This window comes from Mus caroli, chromosome 8, assembly GCF_900094665.2.
Source record: "Mus caroli chromosome 8, CAROLI_EIJ_v1.1, whole genome shotgun sequence".
NCBI classification, from domain to species: Eukaryota; Metazoa; Chordata; class Mammalia; order Rodentia; family Muridae; genus Mus; species Mus caroli.
The window spans coordinates 6,733,713-6,759,347 of NC_034577.1; the positions used below are offsets into that span (position 1 = coordinate 6,733,713).

A 25,635-nucleotide genomic window follows, 5' to 3' on the forward strand; every position below is an offset into this window, starting at 1 on the left:
GGTCCATCATGGTGTGAATCCATCTCCTAGTCCATGTTATGAGTCCATCTCCAGGTCCATCATGGTGTGAGTCTATTTCCTGGTCCATTGTGTGCTCACCTGTTCTGCCATTTTCCCTTTCTCTGTCTCTCATCTCTCTGTCTTCCTGATTCCCTGATATTGTCTCCATCCTTTAATTCCAGAGGAATGTGACTCATCTGATTTCTCTCATCTGCCTCTCTAATCCCTTAATCTCCCAGCATGCTGTGTATCTTGACAGCCAGCTGTAGACCAGCCGGTAGTTTCCAGTGTATTACAGGCTTCATAGTTGCTAAGTCTCCTTGATCCAATAAAAGCCTAAACCATTATCTTTTCTTAGTTGGAGGATTACCTGCCTTCTGCTGTACATGGAAAGTCTAGATACATTTTTATTACAAATTATTTTTTCATAAGCCTTGGTAGGTAATTATGATCTAGAAGTAGATTGCTGACTTGGCAGTTCAAGCTTGTATCCTTAGGAGGAAAACAAGACTTTCTGTAAGGCTAGGGTTAAGGTTAGGCACAGACAGATACCTGCTGTCATGGTTAGCAACATAGACATTGTTTCAATAATCATGAAAGAACTGAACTTGTTAGATTAAGTGAATGATAGTGGATTTTCTGTTGAGGAAACATGAGGAAGAATTTAACAAATGTGTCAGAACTAGGAGATAATTAACAAACTTTTCAACTTGTGACACTTGACCTTATATTTGTGACTTTAATGAGTTGTCCTGTGTAGTGGGACACCCCTATATATCACCACATGGGTGGTGGTAAACCCCTATATGTCACCATCTAGTGGCCAAATATGGGAGAACTGGACTCAGAAAGGAGATATAGGGCATAAGACAGCCTTAGCAAACTTACAGATGGCTTTGTAAAGTTAGATTTTGATGTCACTTAAAGAGCAATATCTCAACGGCTAGCTCTCTAGTGTAGTGTGTCAAAGACCCACACAGTTTAATCCCCAGGATGAATGGATGGATGGATGATGGATGGAGAGAGGCGAGAGGGAGGGAGAGAAAACAAGATACTTAAGTACAGATGTTGGTTGATTTAACAGAAGTCAGAATACTGGCTTCTTTATATCCTTTTAAATTTTAATTTCATGTATGTGTTTGCATGTATGTGGATTTGTACTTGTGTGTGTGTGTGTGTGTGTGTGTGTGAGAGAGAGAGAGAGAGAGAGAGAGAGAGAGAGAGAGAGAGAGAGAGAGAGTATTGCATACAATTGCATACATGACTGGGGGTAATGCAGAGGTCAGAAGCAGGCATTAGATCCCTGAGACCTGCAATTAAGGGCCTTGGTGCTATGTCTGGCTTATTATGTAGCATTGAGAGCTGAAGGCAGACCCCTCAGGTTATACAGCAAGCTCTGTTGGCTGTTGATCTGTCTCTCATGCTCTGTATGTTTGAAATAACAGAAAGGACAGTGTAACCTTCGAGGGTAAGTAGCCTATAGTCAACATGAGAAGAGGCAGAGACAGAGAAGGTGGAGGCATTCAGGGCTGGGAAGATCAAACCAGTCACTCTTTGGGGGGATGTTTTGGCTACGATTTAGTTTTTAAGTAAAGATTGATTTCCTCTTCACTTCCAAAAGGTGGATGATTACTCATTCAGCGATCCCTGCCACTTGGGTATCCACTCAAATTTCTGTCTAACTAATCCTTTGAGCTGACACAGTGACTTTCACCCTGCCCTCTGATAGTTATTGAGTGTTTGATAAACAGAAATAAGCTGGAGGGCAGGGCTATTCTAATCATCCTATCTGTCACACTCTGCATAGGATGGGACTTGATTTAGATGTCACCTCTATGACAACAGAGGAGGGACCCTTTTAGACTTGAGGAACTGTTTCCCTTGACATTTCAGGAGCTCCATTGCCTAACTCACTGGCCAAGCTTTGACATGTCTGACCTTCTCTTGACATTTAGTGGAGGGGTTTTAAAGGTGAGGATACTGACGCTAAGTCAGACTCTGGCACCAGGAAAATCTCTCTGCAGCACCTACAGTTGGATGAGTGGCTCCATTCATGCACACACCCCAGTATTTTTCTGACTCTTCATGAGACAGGAGTGTTCTATGAAGGTCTGAGACCAACAGAGGTGTTTGGTATTCACCAGCCAAACCCACGCACTTCACACAATGTCGGGTCTTAAAAACCAGCTAAGAGGCAGCAGAGAGTGAATTGATTAAAAGGAAGTATTTGAAGTAAGACATAAAATACTGCTGATCTGCCTCTGAAGATTCACTGGCTTTCCCCTGTGAAGACCTACTGTTGATCATTGATAGATAGATCTTTTTTTTTCTGGCTGTGGAAAGATTCTGTTAAGGAGGAGACCTCTGTCTGACATTGAACTAGAGTTGACAGTGCCCTAAGGGCTCTTCTTTTCTCTCTTTTCTCTCTGGGTCACTGGTGCCCGCCCTTCTGTGTGAGCATCTCTGGGGGCTGCAGTTATCAGGTCTGAATGAGACATATGTCTGAGGATAAAAAGAACGCTGTGTCATGTGGTGAGATGCAGGAAGGAAAGTGTGACTGAAGCTGCACCCTGGAACATAAGAGTCCAAGTTCTGGTTCACTTGCCTCTGCACGGAAGCCATAGAGAACAGGAGTAACCACCTACCAGACTCACACCGGTGTGAGACCCCCATGGAGCTCTTCCTAGGGCATCAGATTCAACCTCTATGTGCAATCTGTTCTCACAAGTCATTCTGAAGACTTACTGGACATCAGCAAACAGTGGCTATCGTGTGGGTCAGAAAGCTGAATTACTCCGCAAGTATCTTCCCTTCCAGTGTCAGAATTCCTAAAAAGCACGCGAGTCAAGAGTCATACAAACAAGACTGTTTATATCAAGTGTCTATAAGGACAGTTTGTGGTTGTAACACAGCAATGGCTTAGGATATGTATAGCTGGGTGTGGTGACATACTCTCATCATCACAGGACTTGGAAGTCAGGGGCAGGAAGATCCATGTAATATTTGTCTTCTGAGTCTGGGTTATTGACATAATGATCTATGCTCTTTAATTCTAGGCAAAATTAATTGATGTTGACTCTCTTGGACGTATGAGTGACAGCTGGGGTTGCTCACTGCAGGGTGCCAAGTGAGAGCTGTCTGACATGACAGATAGTCTGTCACTGTGAGCTACGTGCGGCTTACGCAGGTCTACTCACAAACACAAGGAACCCAATGTGCATTTAAGATTTGTACATCTTACTAAAGGTAAATGGTGCCTCAGTGCAGGAAAAGCCTCTTTGGCTTGCAACAAGGGCTCATCTGTGGGAAGTCAGAAGACTGTGTTGTGAACCTCACTGTGGACTCTTTATCCCCAGTGTCTGCCATTTACCAGTGCCCAGGATCTGATACTGTAACACTCCAATGATCTCAATAACCAACCTCCACAGCCTGTTCTACGTTAGCTCACTGGGGATTTCAAGCCTTTTAAACCATGCTATCCTGACACAAACTCGGTCTTCTGTCCACCATGTGCTCTCAGTGATTAGGTCACAGGTGTTTCCAGGTTCTTGACCTCAACTGAAAATCAGGGTCACACAAATTTGCAAAAGAAAGAGGTTTCTTCATCCAGAGCAAAATGATAGAGCAGATTAACAAGGGACAGTCAAACCCGACAAGGGCACATGTGTGAGAACACACAAGGGCCCAGATTGTTGCTCGGGGCTCTTGTTGAGGGGATACAGGAGGACTGAAGTTTGGTGACATAGGAGGTAGTTTTGATGGTTCTCTGGTTTGGCTGACAGGTTAGATCTGCACATATCTTTTCCCATGGTGCATCTGATTTTAATCATATGCATGCCCAATTATCCATAGGCATAGTAGAGTAAATAGGGGGTTTTCCCTGAAAGTTTAAAGAGAGGTCAAAGTTTTCCTTACTTAGCATATACCTCAAAACATTTCTGGCTGCCAAGTCCTGCTTGGCCATATGGAAGGGATGATGTGGCACGGTTTTGGGACAGAGCCAGCAGGGTGTGACCCTCCACAAATATTGACATCTTCTCGGTGTAAGTCTTATTTGTATGTATATATATATATATATATATATATATATATACACATACACACACACAGATATATACATATATACATGTGTGTGTGTGTGTGTGTGTATCTCTTCATATCCCTTCTCAAGACTATTGGGGAATGTTATCTCTGCCAAGGTTAATGACCATGACAATCAGAGTCAGCACGAGTTCAGGAGGATGTGTCTATGTTTTTATAGAAAATGGCAGAAAGCTGATAACTTCAGGATAGCCTTTAAGGCTATGATAAAGAACTCTGAAATCATGACTTCAAAAATATATGATTTGTCAACTATGCAAAATATAAGGATGCTATATTAATTGTTTAAGGAGATTCATGGATATAGAAGAGCAGAGGCAGCTGTACTGTTAGCCAGCTTCTCAGAAAGATACAAAGGCAGACAGAAACAAAGGCAGGCAGATTCTTGAGTTCAAGGTCAGCCTGGGACAGAGCTGGGTTAGGCCCAGGCAGGGTAGGAATGTGATCTCAGAGTAAGATAAATAAAAGATTTGGGCTTTTGATCTGCAACAGATTAGCTATCCTGAGAGTTTTTAGAACTGCAAGAAAGAGCTCTCTTGAGCAGAGAGCTGTCTAGAAAGCTGTTCCAAGCAGAACACAGGCCATGAGTTTATACTCCACAATTTGACTTCATCTTTTTTTTTTTTTTTCTGCTCTCAAACATGCCTTCTCTCAGGAATCCCTCTCCAAGCCGAGGTTGTTCCTTGGCATCAGTCCAGATTAGCCTCTGGTCTTCATACATTGTGAACACACTTGAATAGAAATGCTCTAAATTTGATTGTTTCTAGGTGTGGAGAATACTATTCTATTGCTCAGGGACTGGGTAGGTATGTATCAGGTGGAAGTTCAAGGGGCTTCTCAGCTTGCTAGGTGCATTATTCAAGAAGGGATGTATGCATAGTGTATGTTGGTAAGGAGACAGTGCATTATTACAAGAGGAGTGCATGTATAACTCAAAACAAATAGGGTCCCTCTCTATACTAACACCTATGCTTAGCTGCTGAGTGTGGACAAACACGGGAAATCCAGCAAAGCATAAGTCAAGTTTAGGGAATTTTAGTTTTGAAATAAGTTTAAAAAGCAAGTCTGTGATACATTTGTAACAAACAAACAAACAAACAAACAAACAAACAAACCCTATGTTCAGTGTTTGCCATTTAACCTGCTTGGATTGCATGGGGCAGAGCTCTGCCTACAAGGGCAGCTGTAGAATCCAGCCCCAGCCAAACATGCTCCCTCAGGACTGGCACTCCTGCCCTGAATCCATGTCCCCTTTATGTGGCTTGACAGACCGCCACCACCTCACACACAGCAGCGTGGACATTTGCTTTCATTTCTTTATGTCACTGAATGCTGGAGAAATACGATTAAGCAAGTGAGTCCTTTTATTCTTAAATCCACGTGTATGGTTTACTTTTAGCTTCTAGTTTATAACAACTTACCTCGTTCTCTTCCCTCCCAAATGGATGACAGTTTGGTTGCACCAGATTAAAACCTGTGGGTCTGGAGGTGGTAAGAGGGCTCAGTGGATGAAGGAGTTTGCCATGGAAGCCAGATTTTGATCCCCAGACCCACACAAAAGAGGAAGAAACTGGCTCCATGAAATTGTCCTCTGACCTCTACTCATATGCTTTGACATATACATTTTGCTGATAGTTCTATAGGGTGTGTGTATACATGTGTGCGTGTGTGTGTGTATGTTTGTATGTATGTATTTGTGTGTATATGTGTGTGTATATGTGTACATAAAGGTGTGTTTATGTGCATGTGTGATGTGTGTGCATGTGCATGCATGTGTGTATGTGTATGTGTGTATGCATGTATGTGTGTATTTGTGTGTATGTATGTGTGTGCATGAATGTGTGTATGTATGTGTGCATGTATGTGTGCATGTATGTGTGCATGTATGTGTGCATGTATGTGTGTATGTATATGTGTGTGTGTTGGTCGGAGGCATAGTAGCAAGATTCAGGAGTAGCAGCAGTAGCAGGAAGCTGAGAGTTCAGAGCTTAAACCTCAAGCATGAAGCAGAGAAAACAGGACATTTCTCAAGCATTTAAACCTCTGAAGTCGCTCTCTCCCAGTGACATGCTTCTTCCAGCAAAGCCATACCTCCTGCATCTCTAGAAACATGACCACCGACCAGGAGCCAAGGGTCTAGATATTAGAGCCTATGAGGGAGACATTTCATTTACACCACCACGGGCTTCCAAGAATAGTGTTTCTGAGGAAGCTGAAATGAGCCGGTTCTTGGTCTCCCTCTATTAAGGCATGGAGCTGATGTCTCTTCTTTCAAGGAACAAGGAACAAACAACCATGAGATAAGGTGCAAAGTTGAGGCTTGTGCTCTGTGAGTTTCTGGTTGCCATGGAAGACATCCCACCTGCTCAAGGACACTGTGCATATTCCCCTTACAGAGACCATGCTCTGCCAGTCCCTGATACTCCTCGGCTCAGAACATCAGAGAGACCCACCTAGCCCATCACCTGACCACACTCCCAAGGTAACCTTTGAAGATCATATCTAGGGCTTGGGGGATAACTCCCAGAAATGTTAGCCTTTCAAGCACAAAGACCCAAGATTGATCCCCTTCACACAGGCACACTTGCAAACCCAGTGCTATAAAAGCATAGGCAAGTGGATGCTTGGCATTTGCTGGACATAGATTCCAGGCCAGTGAAAGACTGCCTCAAAAAGAAGTGGTTAGCATCTGAGGAACTTTTGTGAATTATCCTCTGGCTTCCACACACACATAGACATAAGCACACATAAATAAATGTATATTCACACATGCATGAACACACACACACACAGACACACACACACACACACACACACACACACACACCCTCTGTTACAGTCCTGGGGTCTCCACTGGGAAACCAGCTATGCCTGAGATGCAAAGTGTCCACTGTGACTCCTGTCAAAGCTCAGAGAGTGAGGTATGCACATGTGTGGTGCAGAGGTGAGGATGAGGTGTGTGTGTGTGTGTGTGTGTGTGTGTGTGTGTGTGTGTGTGGTGCAGGGGGTGAGGTATGTGTGTGTAGTGCAGGGGTGAGGATGAGGTATGTGTGTGTGGTGCAGGGGTGAGGTGTGGGGGCAGGGATGAGAGTGAAGTGTGTATGTGTGTGTGTGTGTGTGTGTGTGGTGCAGGGGTGAGGATGAGGTATGTGTGTGTTGTACAGGGGGGAGGGTGAGTTATGTGTGTGTGTGGTGCAGGGGTGAGGGTGAGTTATGTGTATGTGGTATATGGGTGAAGTATGCGCAACTGTCATGCATGTGTGAGCTCAGGCAGGCTGTGGCTACCTGTTACTGACATTAACAGAAGAAGCAGGCACAGGAGTGACATTCAATGTGGAGTCCATTTCTAAACACATCCTAAGGTGATAAAATATGGTTTTATGTTATTCCTAAGGGCCTGAGAAAACATGTGCTTCTATGTGGTTCTCAGAAAAGCACAGTGGCTGTCAAAGTACCAAGTACTCATTGATTAATTAAAACCCTTTATGAAAGAAAGATGTCATAAATTAACTATAATCAAGGGAACTACAGTGACCCTGGAGGGTGAATTAGATTCATCATTAGACAACCATTGTACAGGGACAATAGTCAGGTACCAAAGATTCAAAGAGGAGGTGGAAACCCGTTAAGCCAAAAGAACTTTTTTGTTTTAAAACTCCGTTTGCTGGGTGTTTTCGCTGAGTCTTCTTGGTGTTTGCCCTCCATGAACTGATTTCCTCCCCAGCTTCCAAACCTGGCTGAGTAGTCATTTTCTTCTTACTTATATAATCTTATTTTCATCAGTAGTATTTAACTATATCCCAGGTTACACTGTAAAAGACTGATGCCCAGAGAAGTCACAAACACATTAAGTACCACTGTTGGTATCCTGGGCTGTGCCTCTTGATTTCTGGCTTGTCTTTAGGCGTTAGTAATGACTTCGATATCAACATGTTTATTCCCTGCTTGCTTGACTTTACAAAGGCTTTGTGTTTAGGGTATGGAGGGAGATTGGGGTGTGGGGTACGAGAGGATGGGGTGGGGGAGTAGGGCGTGAGTATGGATTTTTAGTGAAAGCAAATCACACTTTAATAGCTTTGACAAATATGAGAAGGACTATTTTTCATTTTGTTTCCACTATCTCAAGATGGGACTATAAGTTAGTAGCCAATTGATCTGTAGACATAGACTAATTTGCATAAATTACTAGTTGTGGAGTTCTGAATCTCATTGAGTTTATCTGCAAAGTGCCCACCCCTGTGAACCATGGGTGTCTTCTGAACCTGGCTTAGAGTGAGAGCGTTTTGTATAGTGTAACCCAGCGGAGAGTCATAAATAGGGAGAAAATGAAGCCCGAAACTTGTGTTTACTTCATGTGCATTCTGGATTTACTGCCACTGCTCTGGGCTGGGAAGAAATACGAGGACCAATGTCTGTCATTATAAAACTGTCACTCCTGTGTGTTCTGGAGTATTTAGAGCCATGTTGATTTAAGGCCAGGTCTAGTAAGCAGGCCATTCCTAATTCCCACCAGGCAAGCTATATGCCAGCATTATATCATCGAGGATATGAGGACCAGGCAAGTTTGATAATGACCTTGTAAGATAACTTTTCATCATATAAAAGTTTGACAACTGAAGCTTTTACACAATTATTATCACTCAGCCTAGTATTAGCTGATTCTTCTTATGGGTAGTAAACATTCTTAGGAACACATATAAATAATTAAAAGGTAGGAGGTACCCTTGCTGGGAATACAGAGAGTCACTAAGAGCCTGCCCTGAAAGAATCAACAGAACGCTGGCAAAAGAGAAAAACAAACTATTCTGGAGCCTTGAATGTCACCACAAAGCTTGGTATAACCCAGATTTTAACATTCGTGAATCTCAACTACAACAGTACAAGCTGTTCACAGCTGCCAGTCACAACCCCGGGTCACACGCGCTTCCACTGGCCACATGGCAGCCTTTAAAACCACCATCCTTACCATCCCGAAAGCTATGAAAACAATCTGTCCTGCAGATACTGATGGAAGATTTCCAAGAAGGCTGGTCCCTAGATGACTGTCATTTTTACCTGTCTGCAAGTTTCCTGGAAATGCAAGCTCATAAGAAAGATTTGTTTTTATTTTACTTAATTTAGGGGAACAAAAACCCACTACAAATCTTTTCCTGGGGGCATTTGCAGAGAGGAACCAGCAGTGATGTTCAGCACCACGCCTGCCTGAAGCTGTGGCGACAGCTGTCTCAGAGATTGGATTGAAAACTGTGAACGGGGGAGTCAGAGGAAGGCACTGGCTAAGGGATGGTGTATTCCTTAGAATGTTGAGACTAGACACATATCCCAGGCTGTGGATGGGCTCTTAAAACACTCAAGAAATTAATGCTTTTCAAGGGCAGTGCAGACTGGGAAAATGTTAGCCATTTACAAGCACATCAAAGAAATGCCCTACGTCAAGTTCCTCTGCAAATGCTGGGGCAGCTGACCAGGCAGCGTTTCAGTCCACAAGCCAATACTGTGACAGTGAGCAGAGACTTCCGTGGCTGTGCATGACCAAGGATGTAATAGGTATTAAGGGTTTCAAAAGTAGTGAAATAAACCAATAAGATCACAGGCAGAGAGGCTGGCTGTCCTGGAAGGAAAGTGAACATGATTTCAAAGGTCTTCTCCCATTTTATATTTTGTAATGTCAAGACTTCAACAAACACTCTGAGATATTCGAAGAAACAAGCCAGTTTGACCCACAAAGAAAAAAACATAGATCTAAAAATTAGATCTATCCCTGAGCAATCCTAGACAGTCTTTTTTTTTTCCAAGAGAGACTTTAAATCAATTATTATTTGATGTTCCTGTAACTAAAGGAAACCTTTTTCTAAATGAGTATGGGAAGTTATGGAGGAGAATAACAACCAGATACTAATTGTAAATAAAGAACCAAAGGAAAGAGAAATTATGTTATTTAATCTCAAAAAAAAAAAAAGGGCAAAAATCCAAAATAGGAGCTAAGTGTAAGTCCTCTATTGGAAAGGACAGACTGTGAGATCAGACACAGTGGCAGCAGAGGAGCCACTGGTGAAGTTAGCAGCCAGGGGGGACGCGTAGCTCAGGGGAATGTGTGAACACATAGACAAGAAGGCAGAGGAGCAGGAAGAGAGCTATTAGAAGCCAGAGGAGAAGCTGTGTGGGTGTGATGGAGGGCACTAACTATACACTGAAGAAGCTCTAGGCTCCAGGTGGAACACAGTGAAGCAGAGCAGTGCTTATGGCCACACTACAAAGAGGAGCTACATCTAGACACTCATAGCCATGCTACACAGAGGAGCTACATCTAGACACTCATAGCCATGCTACACAGAGGAGCTACATCTAGACACTCATAGCCATGCTACACATGATACACAGCCAGGCTCACATAGCCATAATGCACAAAGAAGCCATATCCAGGAGCCATGATGCATATAGGAGACACATCTAGGGACAGCATAGCCATGGTATACAGAGGTGTTACATCCAGGGATAGTTTAACCACAATCTAGGAACCACATAGGAACCACATCTAGGCACATGTAACATGATACACAAAGGACCAACATGGATGAGTCTTCTAATGATCAAGTGAGGCATTTGCCCTCTTCAAGAATCCCAGAGAATCTCAGCTGACCTCATACTGTGAATCCAGAGGTCAGAAGACTGTGGGAGACAGATCGTAAAGCTAACAGAAGGACTGTCGAGAAGTGTCTGTCTGTTTGTTTGTTTTTAGAAAGCTATCGTTCAGATGTAGGAATAATTAAGGCATTCTTGACAAACTAAAACTAAGAACTGTGGTGAACAGATATTCTGGATTGACAAGAAAGACATGACTGTTGTGTTCACAGGACAAGCTCACCAAAATGAAGTGACAGTCTAAGGAGTGTTTTGTTGCTTTAAATTTAACCTGACCTCTCTAGAGATATATGCAAAAATGCAAATCTGCCCATAGTGAACAGGCATGTATGCATAAGGGTCCTTTGCTAAGTCTAAAGGCCTGAAGTTGGGGGAGACAGGGATGCAGGAAGATCCAGCATTTGTTCATTGCTGAACGTTGGTCAATAGTAATTAATGTAAATTAGGTTGGTATGCATTAAAATATTAATTATAATCGTAATGAATAATTCATCTGAATGCTTGTGAGTTGAGATGACAATATGTAAAGACCTATTTACACAAAAGAAGAATGGGTGTATGCACCTGTCTGTAATCCAAGCCCCCAGGAGAGGCTGAGGGAGGGTCATGGGTTTGCAGTCGGTGTGGACTAAAAGGGAAGAAACCATCTCTTATAAAACAAAGCAACAAAACACAAACCGAAAAACGAAAACTGAAGAGAAGGTGCAACGGAGGCTTAGGAGAAAGAAACATTGTATAATCCACACAGCAAACAAATAGCAAATGTCAGCTGTGAGTCCCACTCTCTCAGGAATTGCCTTGATGAACATAGACTAACACTCAAGGGGCAGAAGTGGGAAGAGTGTATAGAAAACCAGGCAGCTGTGTCCGGTCTGTAAGGAACACTTATTTAGACATCATAAGTAACACTTAGTAAGGAACACTTATTTAGACAGCAGGAAGGTCAAAACAAAAGATTCACATAGATACATCAAAAGACACAGGAAAAGCTGGAGTGGATTGCCAGCTGCTGGGGATGTGGACTTCAGTAGAAAAGTTAAACAGATGTCCCTCAGCTTCATGTCCTGGCTAGCATTGGCCAGTCATTTGCTACATAACCTGCTCCCAGTTAACACAGTAACTCATTCTGAAAGTTCTGAATATTTAAACAGCTAAAAGTTTCATTGTCAGAGCTAAATGAAAACACAGCATGGAAGGGGGATCCCATTTTGAAGACAAGGAAATCATATTATAAACACGCCCACATGAAGATCCAAGACAGATGAGACTGAACTGACGACTGGAAAGGGAAAAGCTTGCCGCATGGCGTGACGTCAGTAGTATTGTAGTGATGGGTGGGGCAAGGCAGCTTCGTGCAAGGCTCTGCCTCCTACACCAGCAGGCCACACACTCCCAAGAGCTTATGGATGGGCCATGCGACATACTGCAGAGAGGGCATCTGGATACATCAGAAGGATCAATACCGACATCTTTGTTCCCTACTCTCCTGATGGTGAAATTAGAAACCTTTCATAGGGATTGTGAAGGAACTCTAGAACAGTTGCATAAAATTATGTCCTTTCCCCAGTTCCTCGAAGAGCACCTGACCTCATGTCTTGGTTACTTTTCTGTTGTTGCAATAAAAGATCATGACCAAGAAATAATCTTATAAAAGAGGTAATCTAATCTGGTTTATGGAGTCAGAGGGTTAGACTTCATGGTGGCAGAGGGACAGAACTCTGGAGAACAAACATCTTGATCTACAGCCATGAGGCAGAGAGAAAGACTCAGTGGGAACGCGGAAGTCTTTTGAAATCTCCAAGCTGCTTCCCTTGGCATGCCTCCTCCAGCAAGGTCACATCTTCTAGTTGTTCACTAACACTCCAACAGCTGCGGACCAGGTATGCAACCATATGAACCTTTGGAGGCCATCTTCATTCAAACCACCACACCATATGTGCTTCAGAATGTGACTAATTCTCAATGTGTCTCATTTTCTGAGGTGGTAAATTAAAGTGAAGAGATTTGGGGCAGGGAGGCTAGGGTGCAGGAAGAAAAGGACAAGGAGAGCAGCTCCCCAAGATGCTGTCTTCTTATTCCCAGAAGATGCTGTAAGGAGAAACTGTAGGAAGGCATGGAATGGCTATCTCAACAGGACTGATGGGGTAAGAGGAACACAAGAACCATACAAAATACCCCAGCCAGCAGCTATTTCAGGGCTTCCAGACTTAGGCTCTCCCATCCTTACGAGGTTGAGTTATAACTTTCTTTCTCTGCATCCTGGTCTTCAGGATTTCCTGGATATTCAATATAGTGTCAGTGTATCTGGGAATGGTATCCGTGGGTGACCCATTAGCTAGCCACTATCACCCTGTCACACACTCACGCCCTCACTGATGTCTCCTGGCACACACCCACTCCTCATCAATGTCCCTGCCACAGTGGTGCATTTTCACAACTGTTAAACTGTATGAAGTCATCAGTACAGGCCAAGAGCTATAAATGCCTACAGCAGAAAAGCATATGAACACCCAATTACTGAACTTCCCGCATTTGAGAATAAAAAACAGTAAAGCAACCGGCAATGCTCATGAAAGGTATACACTCTGGGATAGAAACAAGAGAAGTATTGAGAAAAGCAACATTTTGAAAATAAAAAATAATGGTTTTATGAACGGTCAACATACTTGAAATATCCTTAGCTAAACTGATTCACATTTTTCAAAAAATGAGAATGAAAGGAAAAATTCAGACTACAAAAATCAGGAATGAAGGATGGTAAGTTTAAGTTACATGCTAACTAAAAGAATAAAGTGAGTTAAAATCTATTATAAAGTTGTATGCCAAAGCTTGGCTGACCACATGAGATTGAAAATCTCTGGAGTGGCACAAGTTGTCGAGATCAAAGCAGTCAACCAGTGCAGACTGAGAGAGACGTCAGGCTTCAAGGAGTGCAGACGCAGAGCTGCTCTCTTCCCACAGTGGGTCCAGCACAGGTTGCTTCCCTGAGGAACTTTGCAGTGACTCAAGAGAGGCTAACAAAGCTGCCACTGCTTCCAGATACGGGAGTACAGGAACCATGACAATATGATGCATGAGGCGGTATTCCCTGAGGTAAAACACAGAGACATTATGTGCTAGAAGAAAGGCTGATGGGACTGTGCAAACAACGTCAATGTCCATTGGCTAGGCTCTGGGACCCGTCCACATGGATACTAAGAACCTATCCTATAACCGAGTGGGTTTCACACCATGATACAAGGCCATGACTATGTATGAACAGCCAGTCAGTGAAATACAGCATACCCTTAACATAAGCACAATGGACACATGCACGCTTCTCAGTAGATCTATTAAAAACGCAAGGTCTTTCTATAGTAAGTACACACCACAAGGAGTGGTTGTGGGGCAGGCATTCAACTTCTCCCACAAAGCAGCTACACAACCCCCCCATGGGGTCACATCAAAGCCCAAGTTCCTCCTGTAAAAAATGGAGAACTGAGTCCACTTCTATTGTACACTGTGCCAGAGCCCTTGTCAGGACAGTAATAAAGAAAATTCTCATTTTAGGACAACGAGAACACCAGTACCACACAGCTCTAAGTACTGTAAGCAGCACTGAGTGCTTTACACTGTGTGCACAGTGTGCCCAATACAACAGAAACCCTAGTTCTGTGTTATAAAACATCTTAGCATCATTGCTTCAACTCTGCATTGGCCGTTTTAGGGCTTCCTTCTCTTCATTATTTTATTGCTTTCTTACTTTATTTACTTATTTAGATGTTTTTCTGTCCACGCACTTATACATCAGAGAACAACTGTATGAAGTCAGTTCTTCGAAGCACTGGGGATCAAACTCAAGTCATCATTTCTGGTGGCCAGTGACTCCACCTAGTGCTATCTTGATAATTTCCTCTGAACTTTTTAGTTAATTAAAGACAATGCCTCACTATGTAGATGGGCTGGTATTTCAGACATGTGCCCAGCTTTTATTTTTTTAATTTAATTTCAACATTATTCTATTTTCTGTGTGTTCTTAATTTTCTCTAAATCCCTTTAATTATCATAATGAGTATAGGGAAATAGTTAATTCTAAAGTATTTGGCAATAAACAATGAAGTATATCCGGTTTATTATACTTAGCTATTACAGACAGTGTTGATTGCTGTCCTCTGGAGTCTCCTCTGAAAATTGCTGAGTGTGCAAAAGTCCATGGAGCTTGACACTAGATCTTCCTGCTACACCAGAGTCCAGTCCATCCTCTGTCCCCCAATGGCTGTGCCCAATAAGTGCCTGGGTCTCTGAACTTCTACATGGAGATGCTACAACAGTCTCTTAACACTGGGGAGACAGCATCTTATTTTTATCATACTCATACATGGAGATGCTACAACAGTCTCTTAACACTGGGGAGACAGCATCTTATTTTTTATTATACTCATCTTATACATGGAGATGCTACAACAGTTTCTTAACACTGGGGAGACAGCATCTTATTTTTATCATACTCGTGCCCAACTATGCATAGAAACAATATAGTAAATATAAATTTTCCCCTAAAAGTTCACACGTTTGCTTACTAGTATGCTTCCCCTAAATCAGCATAGTTTATCTTGACCCCTTGTCCAGAGTTCCCAGACTGTGAGCCATGATGTGTTTGAAGTGAAACATTATCAAAGGGTTACTAAGGGCAGTAACTTAATTTCACTGTTTAAAGCAGGTATGCCTGCAAGCCTTGATGTAGGTATGGGTCCTAGGTTGCCTATAAGCTCAAAGAGAGGTGTATCATCCAAGACTAGTGGAGTCCCGGGTGGCTAAGCTATCCTGTATGCTTGCCTGCCTTGGTCAATTCTCTCAGAATGGTGGCAGCTGGCAATTCGTCTACAGACCTGACACCTCTGAGGTGGTTCCTCAGCAAACTGGACCTTGGATTTGAAAGTAAATCCTAGACTGACAAAAAGACATCATCATGAAATGAAAGTCACTTGTTGGTGAATAGAAAGGGCATGTTCTAGGAACTATGTGTAGGAAGTTCTTCAGGGAACAGCCCTGGAGTAGACAGGATGTCCCTTCAAAAGGCAAGGGCAGGTGAAGCTCGTGCTTCCTCAGACAGCAGGCCTGCGACTGATTTCTGTAGTGAAAACAATTTGGGCATAAGGTGCTTTGACTGGAGAAAGGCTTGAGGATGGGCACTCTAGGCCTCTTTCATAGGTCCTTTCTATGGCACACACTAGCTGACAAGGTGGCTCTCAGTGTCTGGAGCCTGTAGAGGAGCTGACAGACTGTTGAGATTGCATGTCCTTGTGGAATCCCTCAGAGTGAAGAAGACAGCAAGAGAATAGTCACCTAGAGGCATGGATACTGGGGTGAATACAGAGAACAGCACCTTCAGTTCAGATTTCAGGTCATAAAGAAGAAATTCAGTAGAAAGGCCTGGGTTATTGAATCTGAACCATGTTGAACAGTGCTGTCACAGTTGAGCATAAGAGAGGCTCTTACTGGAACTGTTAGCTCGTGGCTATAATTCCTGTCCTGGGGAGGCTGAGGCATCAGACAGAGAAACTCCTGACGGACTGGCTACATAGAATCACTGACCCAAAGATACAGCATGAATAACAACAAAACCTAAACAGCAGCAAGGGCAGCTGCTACTTTGCTTTCTTCTGGCAAGGGCCTTAGTGATGTTTTTCTAACCATGGATATATGAATAGTGGAGACCAGTGGGGTGCTGCAGAATCTAAGGACTTTTCTAGGAGGCTTGTCCCATCAGGGTGCTATAAACCTCAGAGACTGTACCAAATCCCAAAGCCTCCTGATATTGCATGTACTAATGAACTCACCTTGCTAGCAAATGGACACACAGGTCGTTTTCTGGCTGTTGGTTTGCTCTGATAATTGGTATATATTTTGATCTATGTGACTTTATGGCTTTGTCTCATAATGGTCTGTGACAGTAAAAGAATCGTGGGCAAGGGTTAATGGCACAAATGGAGGCTTAATGAGCAAAATGCAAACTTTCATTGCTTTTAGCCAGTAGATCTTCGCAAATTGCAAAACAATGTCCTCATGAGGCTAAAGAGAGTCCTTTTTATTTATGTGTTCTTTTGTCCTGTGAAGGACATATAAACTCACTCAACTCTACTTTCTCATCAATTCCTTTGGCTATAGTGGGTAATCAAACTTCCATATCAGGTAACAGGTTTGGACACAAAGAGAAACACTTGTGATCATATGTGTGTAGTGTGGGAATCTGACAGTGACTTGTCCTCACCCCATAACCCCTACAGCTGTTGTCCAAGCTGCTACTGAAATATAGCCATTTTGAGCTCAGTGTGGGGCATGCTTTCTTCAATTCTCTTTTCTCTCTTCTCTTGCAGTGCTTCAACTCTTGAAGGAGGGGGCAGATCCACACACTCTCGTGTCCTCAGGAGGGTCTTTGCTACACCTGGTAAGAACTGGCACTTGAAAGGGCCATGTAGTAACACCTGGAGACAGGGAGTAAATTAAGGATTCAAAAGTCAGTTCCAGAATGAGTATTCAACAACGACCAGAGAACAAAATCGTCACATTTCAGGTGACGGGTGTCGCTATAAAGCTCCTGAGTTTGATGTTCTGAGGGAGGGGGAGTCACTGGATCCTAGCTGACCTGGGGAGGAGTCGAAGGAAGAAGAGTGTCAAGTCTCAGCTCACTCTGCAGTTTATACCCACTGAACCTTTTATCTAGGCCACACACACACACACACACACACACACACACCACACACCGTCCTTGCTTCTGAACAGATCTTGGCTGTCATGATCCTTTATATGTTCTCAGCAGGTAAGGCTCTGAGCACTGAGGGTACACTGAAGAAGCACAAATGAAAAACTACCTAGGATACAGTGCTGCCCTGGCTAATGCAGATGGAGTTACTTTAGTCCAGTCAATAGGTCACAAAAATTCAGCAAGAGTACAGCAGGAAAGAAAGGCTGTGTTGAGAGACTTCACTATAGCTGAGGTGGTCATTGTGATGCTGTTGTGGATGCATAGGTTGGCTGGGTCTGGGAGATGTACAGAGAAATCCACTGTTGGGTGAAGAATGGGTGCTCACCGCTACCCTCTCCTTTCGCAGAGAATACTGAGTAAATAAAAACAAAGAGACAATTGCAGGTTGCTAGAGAGAAAAAAATTACAGGGTTTCTGAATGCCTTTGGTGCTGAGAAAGGCAATTTAGTCATCTAGAGTGCCAAGTGTGAACAGCCACGTGGAGAGCCCAGCCTTAGGGCATCCCACATTGGGACGCCTGATGCTCCGCAGACCTGGTCCTAATTACATACTGTTACACTGTTGTCTTGACAGGAGGCAGCACAGTGCGTGTACGTGGGATGCAAGAAAGAGCTGTAGAGTGTTGGGCTTTCCCACAGTTGCTTTTATCCAACTCCAATATTACTCTTCAAGACATTTCTTCTTAGATGTGTTAGAAGAAATATTTATATGGGATTAAATGTCCCAATAAGGCTAAGGTTGATATAGATTCCACAGAAAGGGTAATATTTGGGGTTATACATTTTTAACCTTATAATACTTTTGGGGGGTTACATGTCTTTAAGTTTTTAATAACTCTTTTGTAAACACATTTGTCTCAGTCTCTCTGTCTACCAGTTCTTAAAAGCATTCCTATAGTAAACAAATGGTAGGTGTCAAATACTGTATGATAATTTTGGAAATAGTGACAAAGGCAACCATGTCTGTGCCCCTCCAGGGAACCCATCTTATGCTGACAACCTAGAGGGACCCTCAGAATTGAATCTCTGTAAGAATTATGGAGTGGAGAGTGGGATTACAGAAGCCTTGATAAAATGTTGTGGGTTTGTGACATTGAGTTTAGGTCATGAACTAAGAGGATTGCCAGCACTCACAGAATAGAGAGTGATTTTCAGACATCCTCAATGCTGTCCTGTGGCATTCTTGTACCATAGTCAAGCTGAAGTGAAATTCCATGGAAATTAGAGATAGCCTTATTCCAGTGGATTCTCACTTTAATACAAAGATAAGGAGTCCATGTCAGGATGGCGACAAAAATATCCAAGACACATGGAAACACAGAAACGTAGGGTAGAGAACAGAGTGTGTAACACAGTGGAGTAGATGATGGACAAGAAGGGAGAGGGATACACACACACACACACACACACACACACACACATATATATATATGTAGATAATGAGATAGATAATAGATACAGACAAAAGATGCTGGATGAACTGACAGACACTAGAAAGAGGTAAAAATAGAGGGGCAGTGATAGATAAAATTATAGATAGTAAATAGAGGTCAAACCTATAGATTAAGAATAAATAGAAAATAGATATACAATGTATAAAGAGGTGATAGACACATGGTAGATGATAGATACATGATGTATGATTGACAGAGAATATGGTGAGATAAAAGATAATAGACAGGCAGGTGGCTAATACATGGATGATAGATTGCTAGAGGATAGATGATATAAAGATGAGGAACCACTTAGAACGAGACATAAAAATGAAAGTATGGCTCCAGAAAAACCAACAGTGAACTCAAAACTTATCCAGGCTTAATTTTCCCTACACTAGTGAAATATACATAAGAGATGGTGTTTATAGGCTGACTAAGTTCTCTTAGGTGAGAGGCAGGGAAGGAAGGCTCAAAAGAAAGTTGGAGACCCGGCAGTGGCAGTGAACAAGTTAAGGAGTTTGGTAACTCTGGGCTGGTGCTATAATCAGGTGACCCCCCTAATACCAACAGAGAGAGAGAGAGAGAGAGAGAGAGAGAGAGAGAGAGAGAGAGAGAGAGAGAGAGAGAGAAGAGAGAGGGGGCACCTGCATTAGACAGGGAAACACAAGATTGCTTGCTTCATGCAGTACATGCTATAAGGTAAGAGGTCTTTTGTGCCGAAGGTCATTGACCTTGAATAGGACACCAGATCTGGTCCTTAAAATGCTTCGTCTTTGAACAAGAGACACACATTTTATATTATGTGAAGTCCAAGTGGTGAGTTGTTCTTGACAGCTGGACAGAGAGTCTGGGAACATGACACCAGGTGACAGGACAGAAATGGGTTCCCCACCCATGCTGATCTAGGGACTGTCTTGCTCATTGATGCCATCTTGGCTAGGTAAAGTGTCATCACACACTGGCTGCCGTGATGTGATCAACATGGATTGAGGGGGAGCAGTGCTAGCTTGAGGAAAATTATTTCTAGAGAGCATGAGCTTTGCTAAGCAGTGATAATATTGTAAGAAAGCTGCTACAGGGATGTTAGGCCCGTGTAATCTTTTCAGACAAGTGTGATTAAAGGTATTTATTGCTGTCAAATTATTATTCATAATCCTTAGAAGTGTGAATCACAAAGTACATCACTAGGGAAGGGGGAGTGTCGATTTCAGCTTTGCATCTAATTAACTTTCTAATTCTCCTTGAAAGACTGTGAAGTTCCAAAATCCAAGTACGACTGGGGTATAAGTGTGAATCCCCATACTCTAAGTCAAGGATGTCTTTGTGTGCAGTGTGTGTGTGCGTGCGCGAGTACTTGCACACACACACACACACACGCTCGTGCGCATGCACGTGCATAAGGGTTGAGGATACCTACATATGAGTATGAAGTATAAGTGTGGATTTTCAAGGTCCCTGTCAGAGATATTTTTGTGTGTTTGTGCATGCAGTATGTAGGTGGTAGGAGTGTATGCATGTGAGTGTGCAGTATACGTGTGGATTCCCGTGGTCCATGTCATCAGGGATGTCTTTGAGCTTGTGTGTAGTTTTGTGCAGTGTGTGTGCATGCTGGGGTGTGGGAGGTGCATACATGAGAGTGTGAGGTATATTCCTGCCTCTGTATGCTACAGCAGGGTGGTCATGTGTCTTTTTTTTTAATGATGTATTTTTATTTTTTAATGTGAGTACACTGTCACTCTCTTCAGACACACCAGAAGAGGGCATTGGTTGTGAGCCACCATGTGGTTGCTGGGAATTGAACTCAGGATCTCTGAAAGAGCAGTCAGTGCTCTTAACCACTGAGCCATCTTTTCAGCCCCATCTCTTCATGTGTCTTCTATCACACTCCACCTGATCTCTATGAGTCTCTCACTGAACTGGCCAACAATCTCTCAGGATACACCAATCTTTTTCCTTCTTTTCCCCTTCCCGGAGTCCTGGGATGACAGGCATGTAAAGTCATACCTGACCTTTTACATAGGTGCCATGAATTTGTACTCAGCTCTTCATGCTTGCAATGAAGGCATTCTTCCCCACTGAGCCATCTGAGACACCCGCCAAGGTATCTTAACAGGTCATTCACACCATCACTGATGGTACAATGAGTGTCCAAAACAGGAAGAAAAGGGAAGAATCATATAGATCCAGCTCCCACTCTGCACCAGCGTGTTGGGGACTGGGAATCCCCACAGCTGCCTTCCCTGACATCATCCCTAAAACTGATGCTGGAGTCCCAGTTCACAGCATCAAGTTCTCAAGTGATCTAACAGTGACACACTTGACTGGGGACCTGAGTTGTAGACTTTACTTGAAGTTGATGCTTTTCCACCAAGCTGCCTGCATATTACCTCACTGCTTCCTTGAACCTACTCAGGATGCTTCCGAATGTCCTCGATGACCTCATAGCAGGGCTTTTTCCCTTGTGCAATTTTAGGTTTTACAGTATTATATTATTTACTGGTTTGTAATTTTAGAGTTTGAATTTGTCTTCTCTCTTCTGTGATGAGTGTTTGTGGTGCAAACCACACAGCTGCAGTTGTGTAGTGCACACATGCCTAGCTGCCCTGTTGAGATTTACTGAAAGAACACCCATGCCACTGAATTACATTTGAGGCTTTCTCAGATATCAGTCGTATCTATGTGTGCTGATCTGTTCCCAAGTCCTCACATGTGTCTTGTAATTCCTCTGCCTGTGTGTCCATATGACACTGGGTTGATCACAACTTTAAGCAAGTCTAGTCCCTGGGTGCCTTTAGTTGCCTTTAGACAACTGTTTTCTTGTCTGTGAATTTGAAGCTTATTCTGGGTCCTTTGCATCAGCCTACGACTCTTACATTCAGAGGTTTGGTTCATGCAGATGACACCCATGGGCGTTCTTGATGCATTTTAGTTAAATGCAGACAGAAGGAGGAAGAATCAGTTAATAGTTCACGTTTTCTCCCTCAATGGCACAGTCTACATTCAAGTTTCTCCAAGTTTATGAGATGTGGGCATGTCATTGCTTTATTGCTCTTAGGGTTCCAGTCTTACATAGTTCTGTCTGTCTTAATCATAAGTGTTTCAAAATTTTTGCAACTATTCAATTTTTAAAAATTTTCCAAACTTTAGTTACTAGTGCATAGAAATCCTGATTTGCTCTTCTGATCTCATGTTCTATACTCTGTCATATATGCTTATTAGGTACGATGATGGTTTTCTATAGTGAGATTTCTGCAGTTCCTCTGTGAGTGGAGGTGGGTTTAATGACCAACACTCTTGCTGTTTGTCATTCCTGATTGTGCCCACAAGGGCCTCCAGGGGTGCTGAGGAGTGACAAGGCCACAGAGCCCCACCCAGCCTCCATCAATGACAAAGAGTCAGAGTAGACAATTATTCAGTCTTGCAATCCACGTTTAAATTATGATGTTCATCAGATTGCTGGTGTGCTGAGGGTGAAATCTGGCCCCTTTTTATGTCTATAGATCTCATTTAACGCCCTCCTCCAAGAGAGACAGAGACAGAAACAGAGAGAGACCCACTTTTTTGCCCTCCTTTGATTATTTTATGTGATTCAGGTTTATGTTCTTGTGTGTTGTCCACAGAACTTAATTCAGTATGTATGTTTCAATATCCATAGGGCATGACTAATTTATTCCAGTAGCTTCCAACACTATTCTATTCCTTTACATGTAATTTTAACAATGTTTTAATTTTTCCAAACTATACTATCTGTTTGTCTGTCTGTCTGTCTGTCTATATACCTACCTGCTTACCATCATCTCCCTCTATCTAAGTTGGCCTCAACCTAGTTACTCTCCTGCCTCAGGAATCCTAGTTGTTCCTTACTGTGGCTGCCTACAGTGTTTCCAGTCCCCTGGTTTATGAGTTCCCGGCACTGCTCTTCTTCTAGCTGCTGTGGTGTTAGTTGCTCACCTCCTTTCCTGTGGATTCTATCCACGCTGGTGTGATGCTTCCCTAATCATTTGCACTGGATTCTAGACATGGGATATTTTGTCTAAGTACTAGATAATTTTTGTAACTTTAAATAATAATCAATACTTTGGGGGAACCATAAGTTATTTAGAAATCTTTGATCTTGTTGGGGCTGGCAGTTATTACTCATTTGGTAGGAATAAAACATCATTGGATTGAAACTCAGTGTCCCCTCCACTGAAGATAAATATAGGCATCCTAACTGAACAATGGGAAGAGGAGCTTGTTTCTACTGTGTGTGCTATGATGCTTATCAGTCAGGGGCCCCTGTCCCTGGCATGGGTGCCTCCTAGGTATCTGCCTGTCTTAGTTAGGGTTTTACTGCTGTGAACAGACACCATGACCAAGGCAAGTCTTATAAAAAACAACATTTAATTGGGGCTGACTTACAGGTTCAGAGGTTCAGTCCATTGTCATCAAGGTGGGAGCATGGCAGTATCCAGGCAGGCATGGCGCAGGAGGAGCTGAGAGTTCTATGTCTTAATCCAAAGGCTGCTAGTGGAAGACTGACTTCCAGGCAACTAGGGTGAGGATCTTATGCCCACACCCACAGTGACACGCCCATTCTAGCCAGGTCACACCTATTCCAACAAGGCCACACCTTCAGATGGTGCCACTCCCTGTTCCAAGGATATACAAACCATCACACTGCCCCTATTTACTTTCTCATCCCCAATATCTGTAGCCAGATTTCCCCATCAGTCTGACACTTCTCTTAGTCTTTCTCTTAGTCTCACTTCGGACAGAGAACACAGTATTTGCTTCAACTCTCATGTTCTAATTATCAGTGATGCTTACATCATTGTTATAGCTTGTGTTTCTTTTCTCTATTTTTTTTTCAGTGTGCTCGATACGACAACGTCTTCATTGCAGAAGTCCTCATTGACAGGGGAGTCAATGTCAACCACCAGGATGAGGACTTCTGGACCCCAATGCACATTGCCTGTGCCTGTGACAACCCTGACATTGTCCTCTTGCTCATATTAGTAAGTACATTAATCTAGTTGACTAGCACTTGAAGAGTCAATGACAGACAAGTATTTAATAATTTCTCTCAATGTATCACACTACTTTGGGGGAAAGCATGTGTCTGCGTCACTATCCATGCCTCAAGAATACAGATACTTAGAAACTAAAGTTGTCAATCCCGAGTCTACTAAAATAATTCATGTCTGTGTCATGAGAAGCTTTGGAGTTGCGTGTGTTTTGGTACACATCAGTGCTAATAGAATGGCCATGTTTGGGCTCAAGAGTGCATATGCAGGCAGATACAGTTGAACTTTTAAAAACATATCTTCCAAGGGGACCATACATTTGGGAAAGAGCAGATAGGAGACAGCAGAAGTTAGAAGGTAAAATGGAAATGATGAAGACACAGTACTTGTGTTTGAAATACTCAAAGTTGACTAATAACAGCAACCACCTCTCTTCCTGTGCTTGAATACACACCACTAGGTAGGACTTTCTAAGCTCAGGCATGGTTCTGAAACTTGGTTCCATTGCCAGCCAACATCCCACACCTCTAGTCTAGAATGCCAAACTTCTAAAGGAGATGCAGAGCAAAAGGCTAGCTTCTTTATGTGGTTTCCACAAATGGCAGGTCCAGACCACTGTGTAGCTATGACATTGCAGAATTGATGCTGCAGAGCTTATACATGACCACATCATGATCTCAAAAGACTCCTTATGTGGACCTTTGTGCAGGTCTCCCTACTTTTCCACAAGAGAGACTGTGATCACAAGAAGTATTTCCTTCAGAACACCACTAAAGACTGGAAGCAGCATACTTCAAGGCAAACACAAAACAGAACGTTGCATATTCAAAAGCTGAGACTAGAGTAAACCTGGACATGAAAACTGATGCCTGAGGTTTCATAGTCAGGATGAGCTACATGGTGGCAAATTCTTTAGGTCTCTCTGAGGCTCCATGAATGAGGAAATCAATGTGAGGTTTGTGTACTCTGAAGTTAAACTGTCTCTTCCAAGGAAAATCAATAACTAGTGACATCCATCCCAGTCCTCAGAATAAATGTCTAGAAGAGAGACTCTCTAAGGAAGCATTGAGTCTTCTTAACTCAGGGTGGATGCCTCATGCCCTTGCCAGACTCAGTGCTGGATTATGTGTGGAGAGTTCTCCTTAGCAAGCATCTGCCTTCAATTCATCCTCCACCTCTTTGAACTCAGCCCTTGTTTATCCCTGAAATTACCAACATGGTGCCTCCATTCTTCAAGACCACATCTCACTCTAAATGTGGACTTGTTTAAATCATGTTTCGTTTCTCCACACTCTCAGGAGAAACAATAAATAATTTTAGCTTTCCATTTTATGAAGTTAAAGAAAGATGAGCAATTTTAAGTCTAAATCAAGTAGAGGAGAGTTGACTGAATCCAAGCAAGGGGTATAGGTTTGCAATACTGAGTTTCTGTTATTAGGAGGGAGGCAAGCTTTTCAAAGGATACAGAGAATGAAAGAGACCCTTCCCAATGGCCCAGGCTGGGACAATTTGGGGAATAATCAAAGGTAGTCAAAATAGATTATAATGTAAAACAGGCAATAATAAATATTGTGCTTTTGCTTAAAAATATTAAAGGTGAGTGTTTGCCACTTTGGTTGGCAGCATGAACCTGGAAAAGCGGCCTAACAACAAAGTAGACTAAAGTCTCATGCAATACCAACTGTATTCAGAGCGTCATTTATACT

General features: G+C 42.8%; 1 protein-coding gene across 3 annotated transcripts in view; it reads left to right on the forward strand.

The window, feature by feature from the left end:
* The window catches only part of Myo16 (myosin XVI), a 479,021-nt gene that overhangs the window by 145,537 nt on the left and 307,849 nt on the right, over nt 1-25,635 (forward strand). For all 3 annotated transcript variants that reach the window (XM_021170663.2, XM_029481007.1, XM_029481008.1), the window contains exons 3-4: nt 17,100-17,170; nt 23,777-23,920. In XM_021170663.2, the coding sequence (XP_021026322.1) occupies nt 17,100-17,170; nt 23,777-23,920 (215 nt within the window). The remainder of the gene's footprint in view (nt 1-17,099; nt 17,171-23,776; nt 23,921-25,635) is intronic.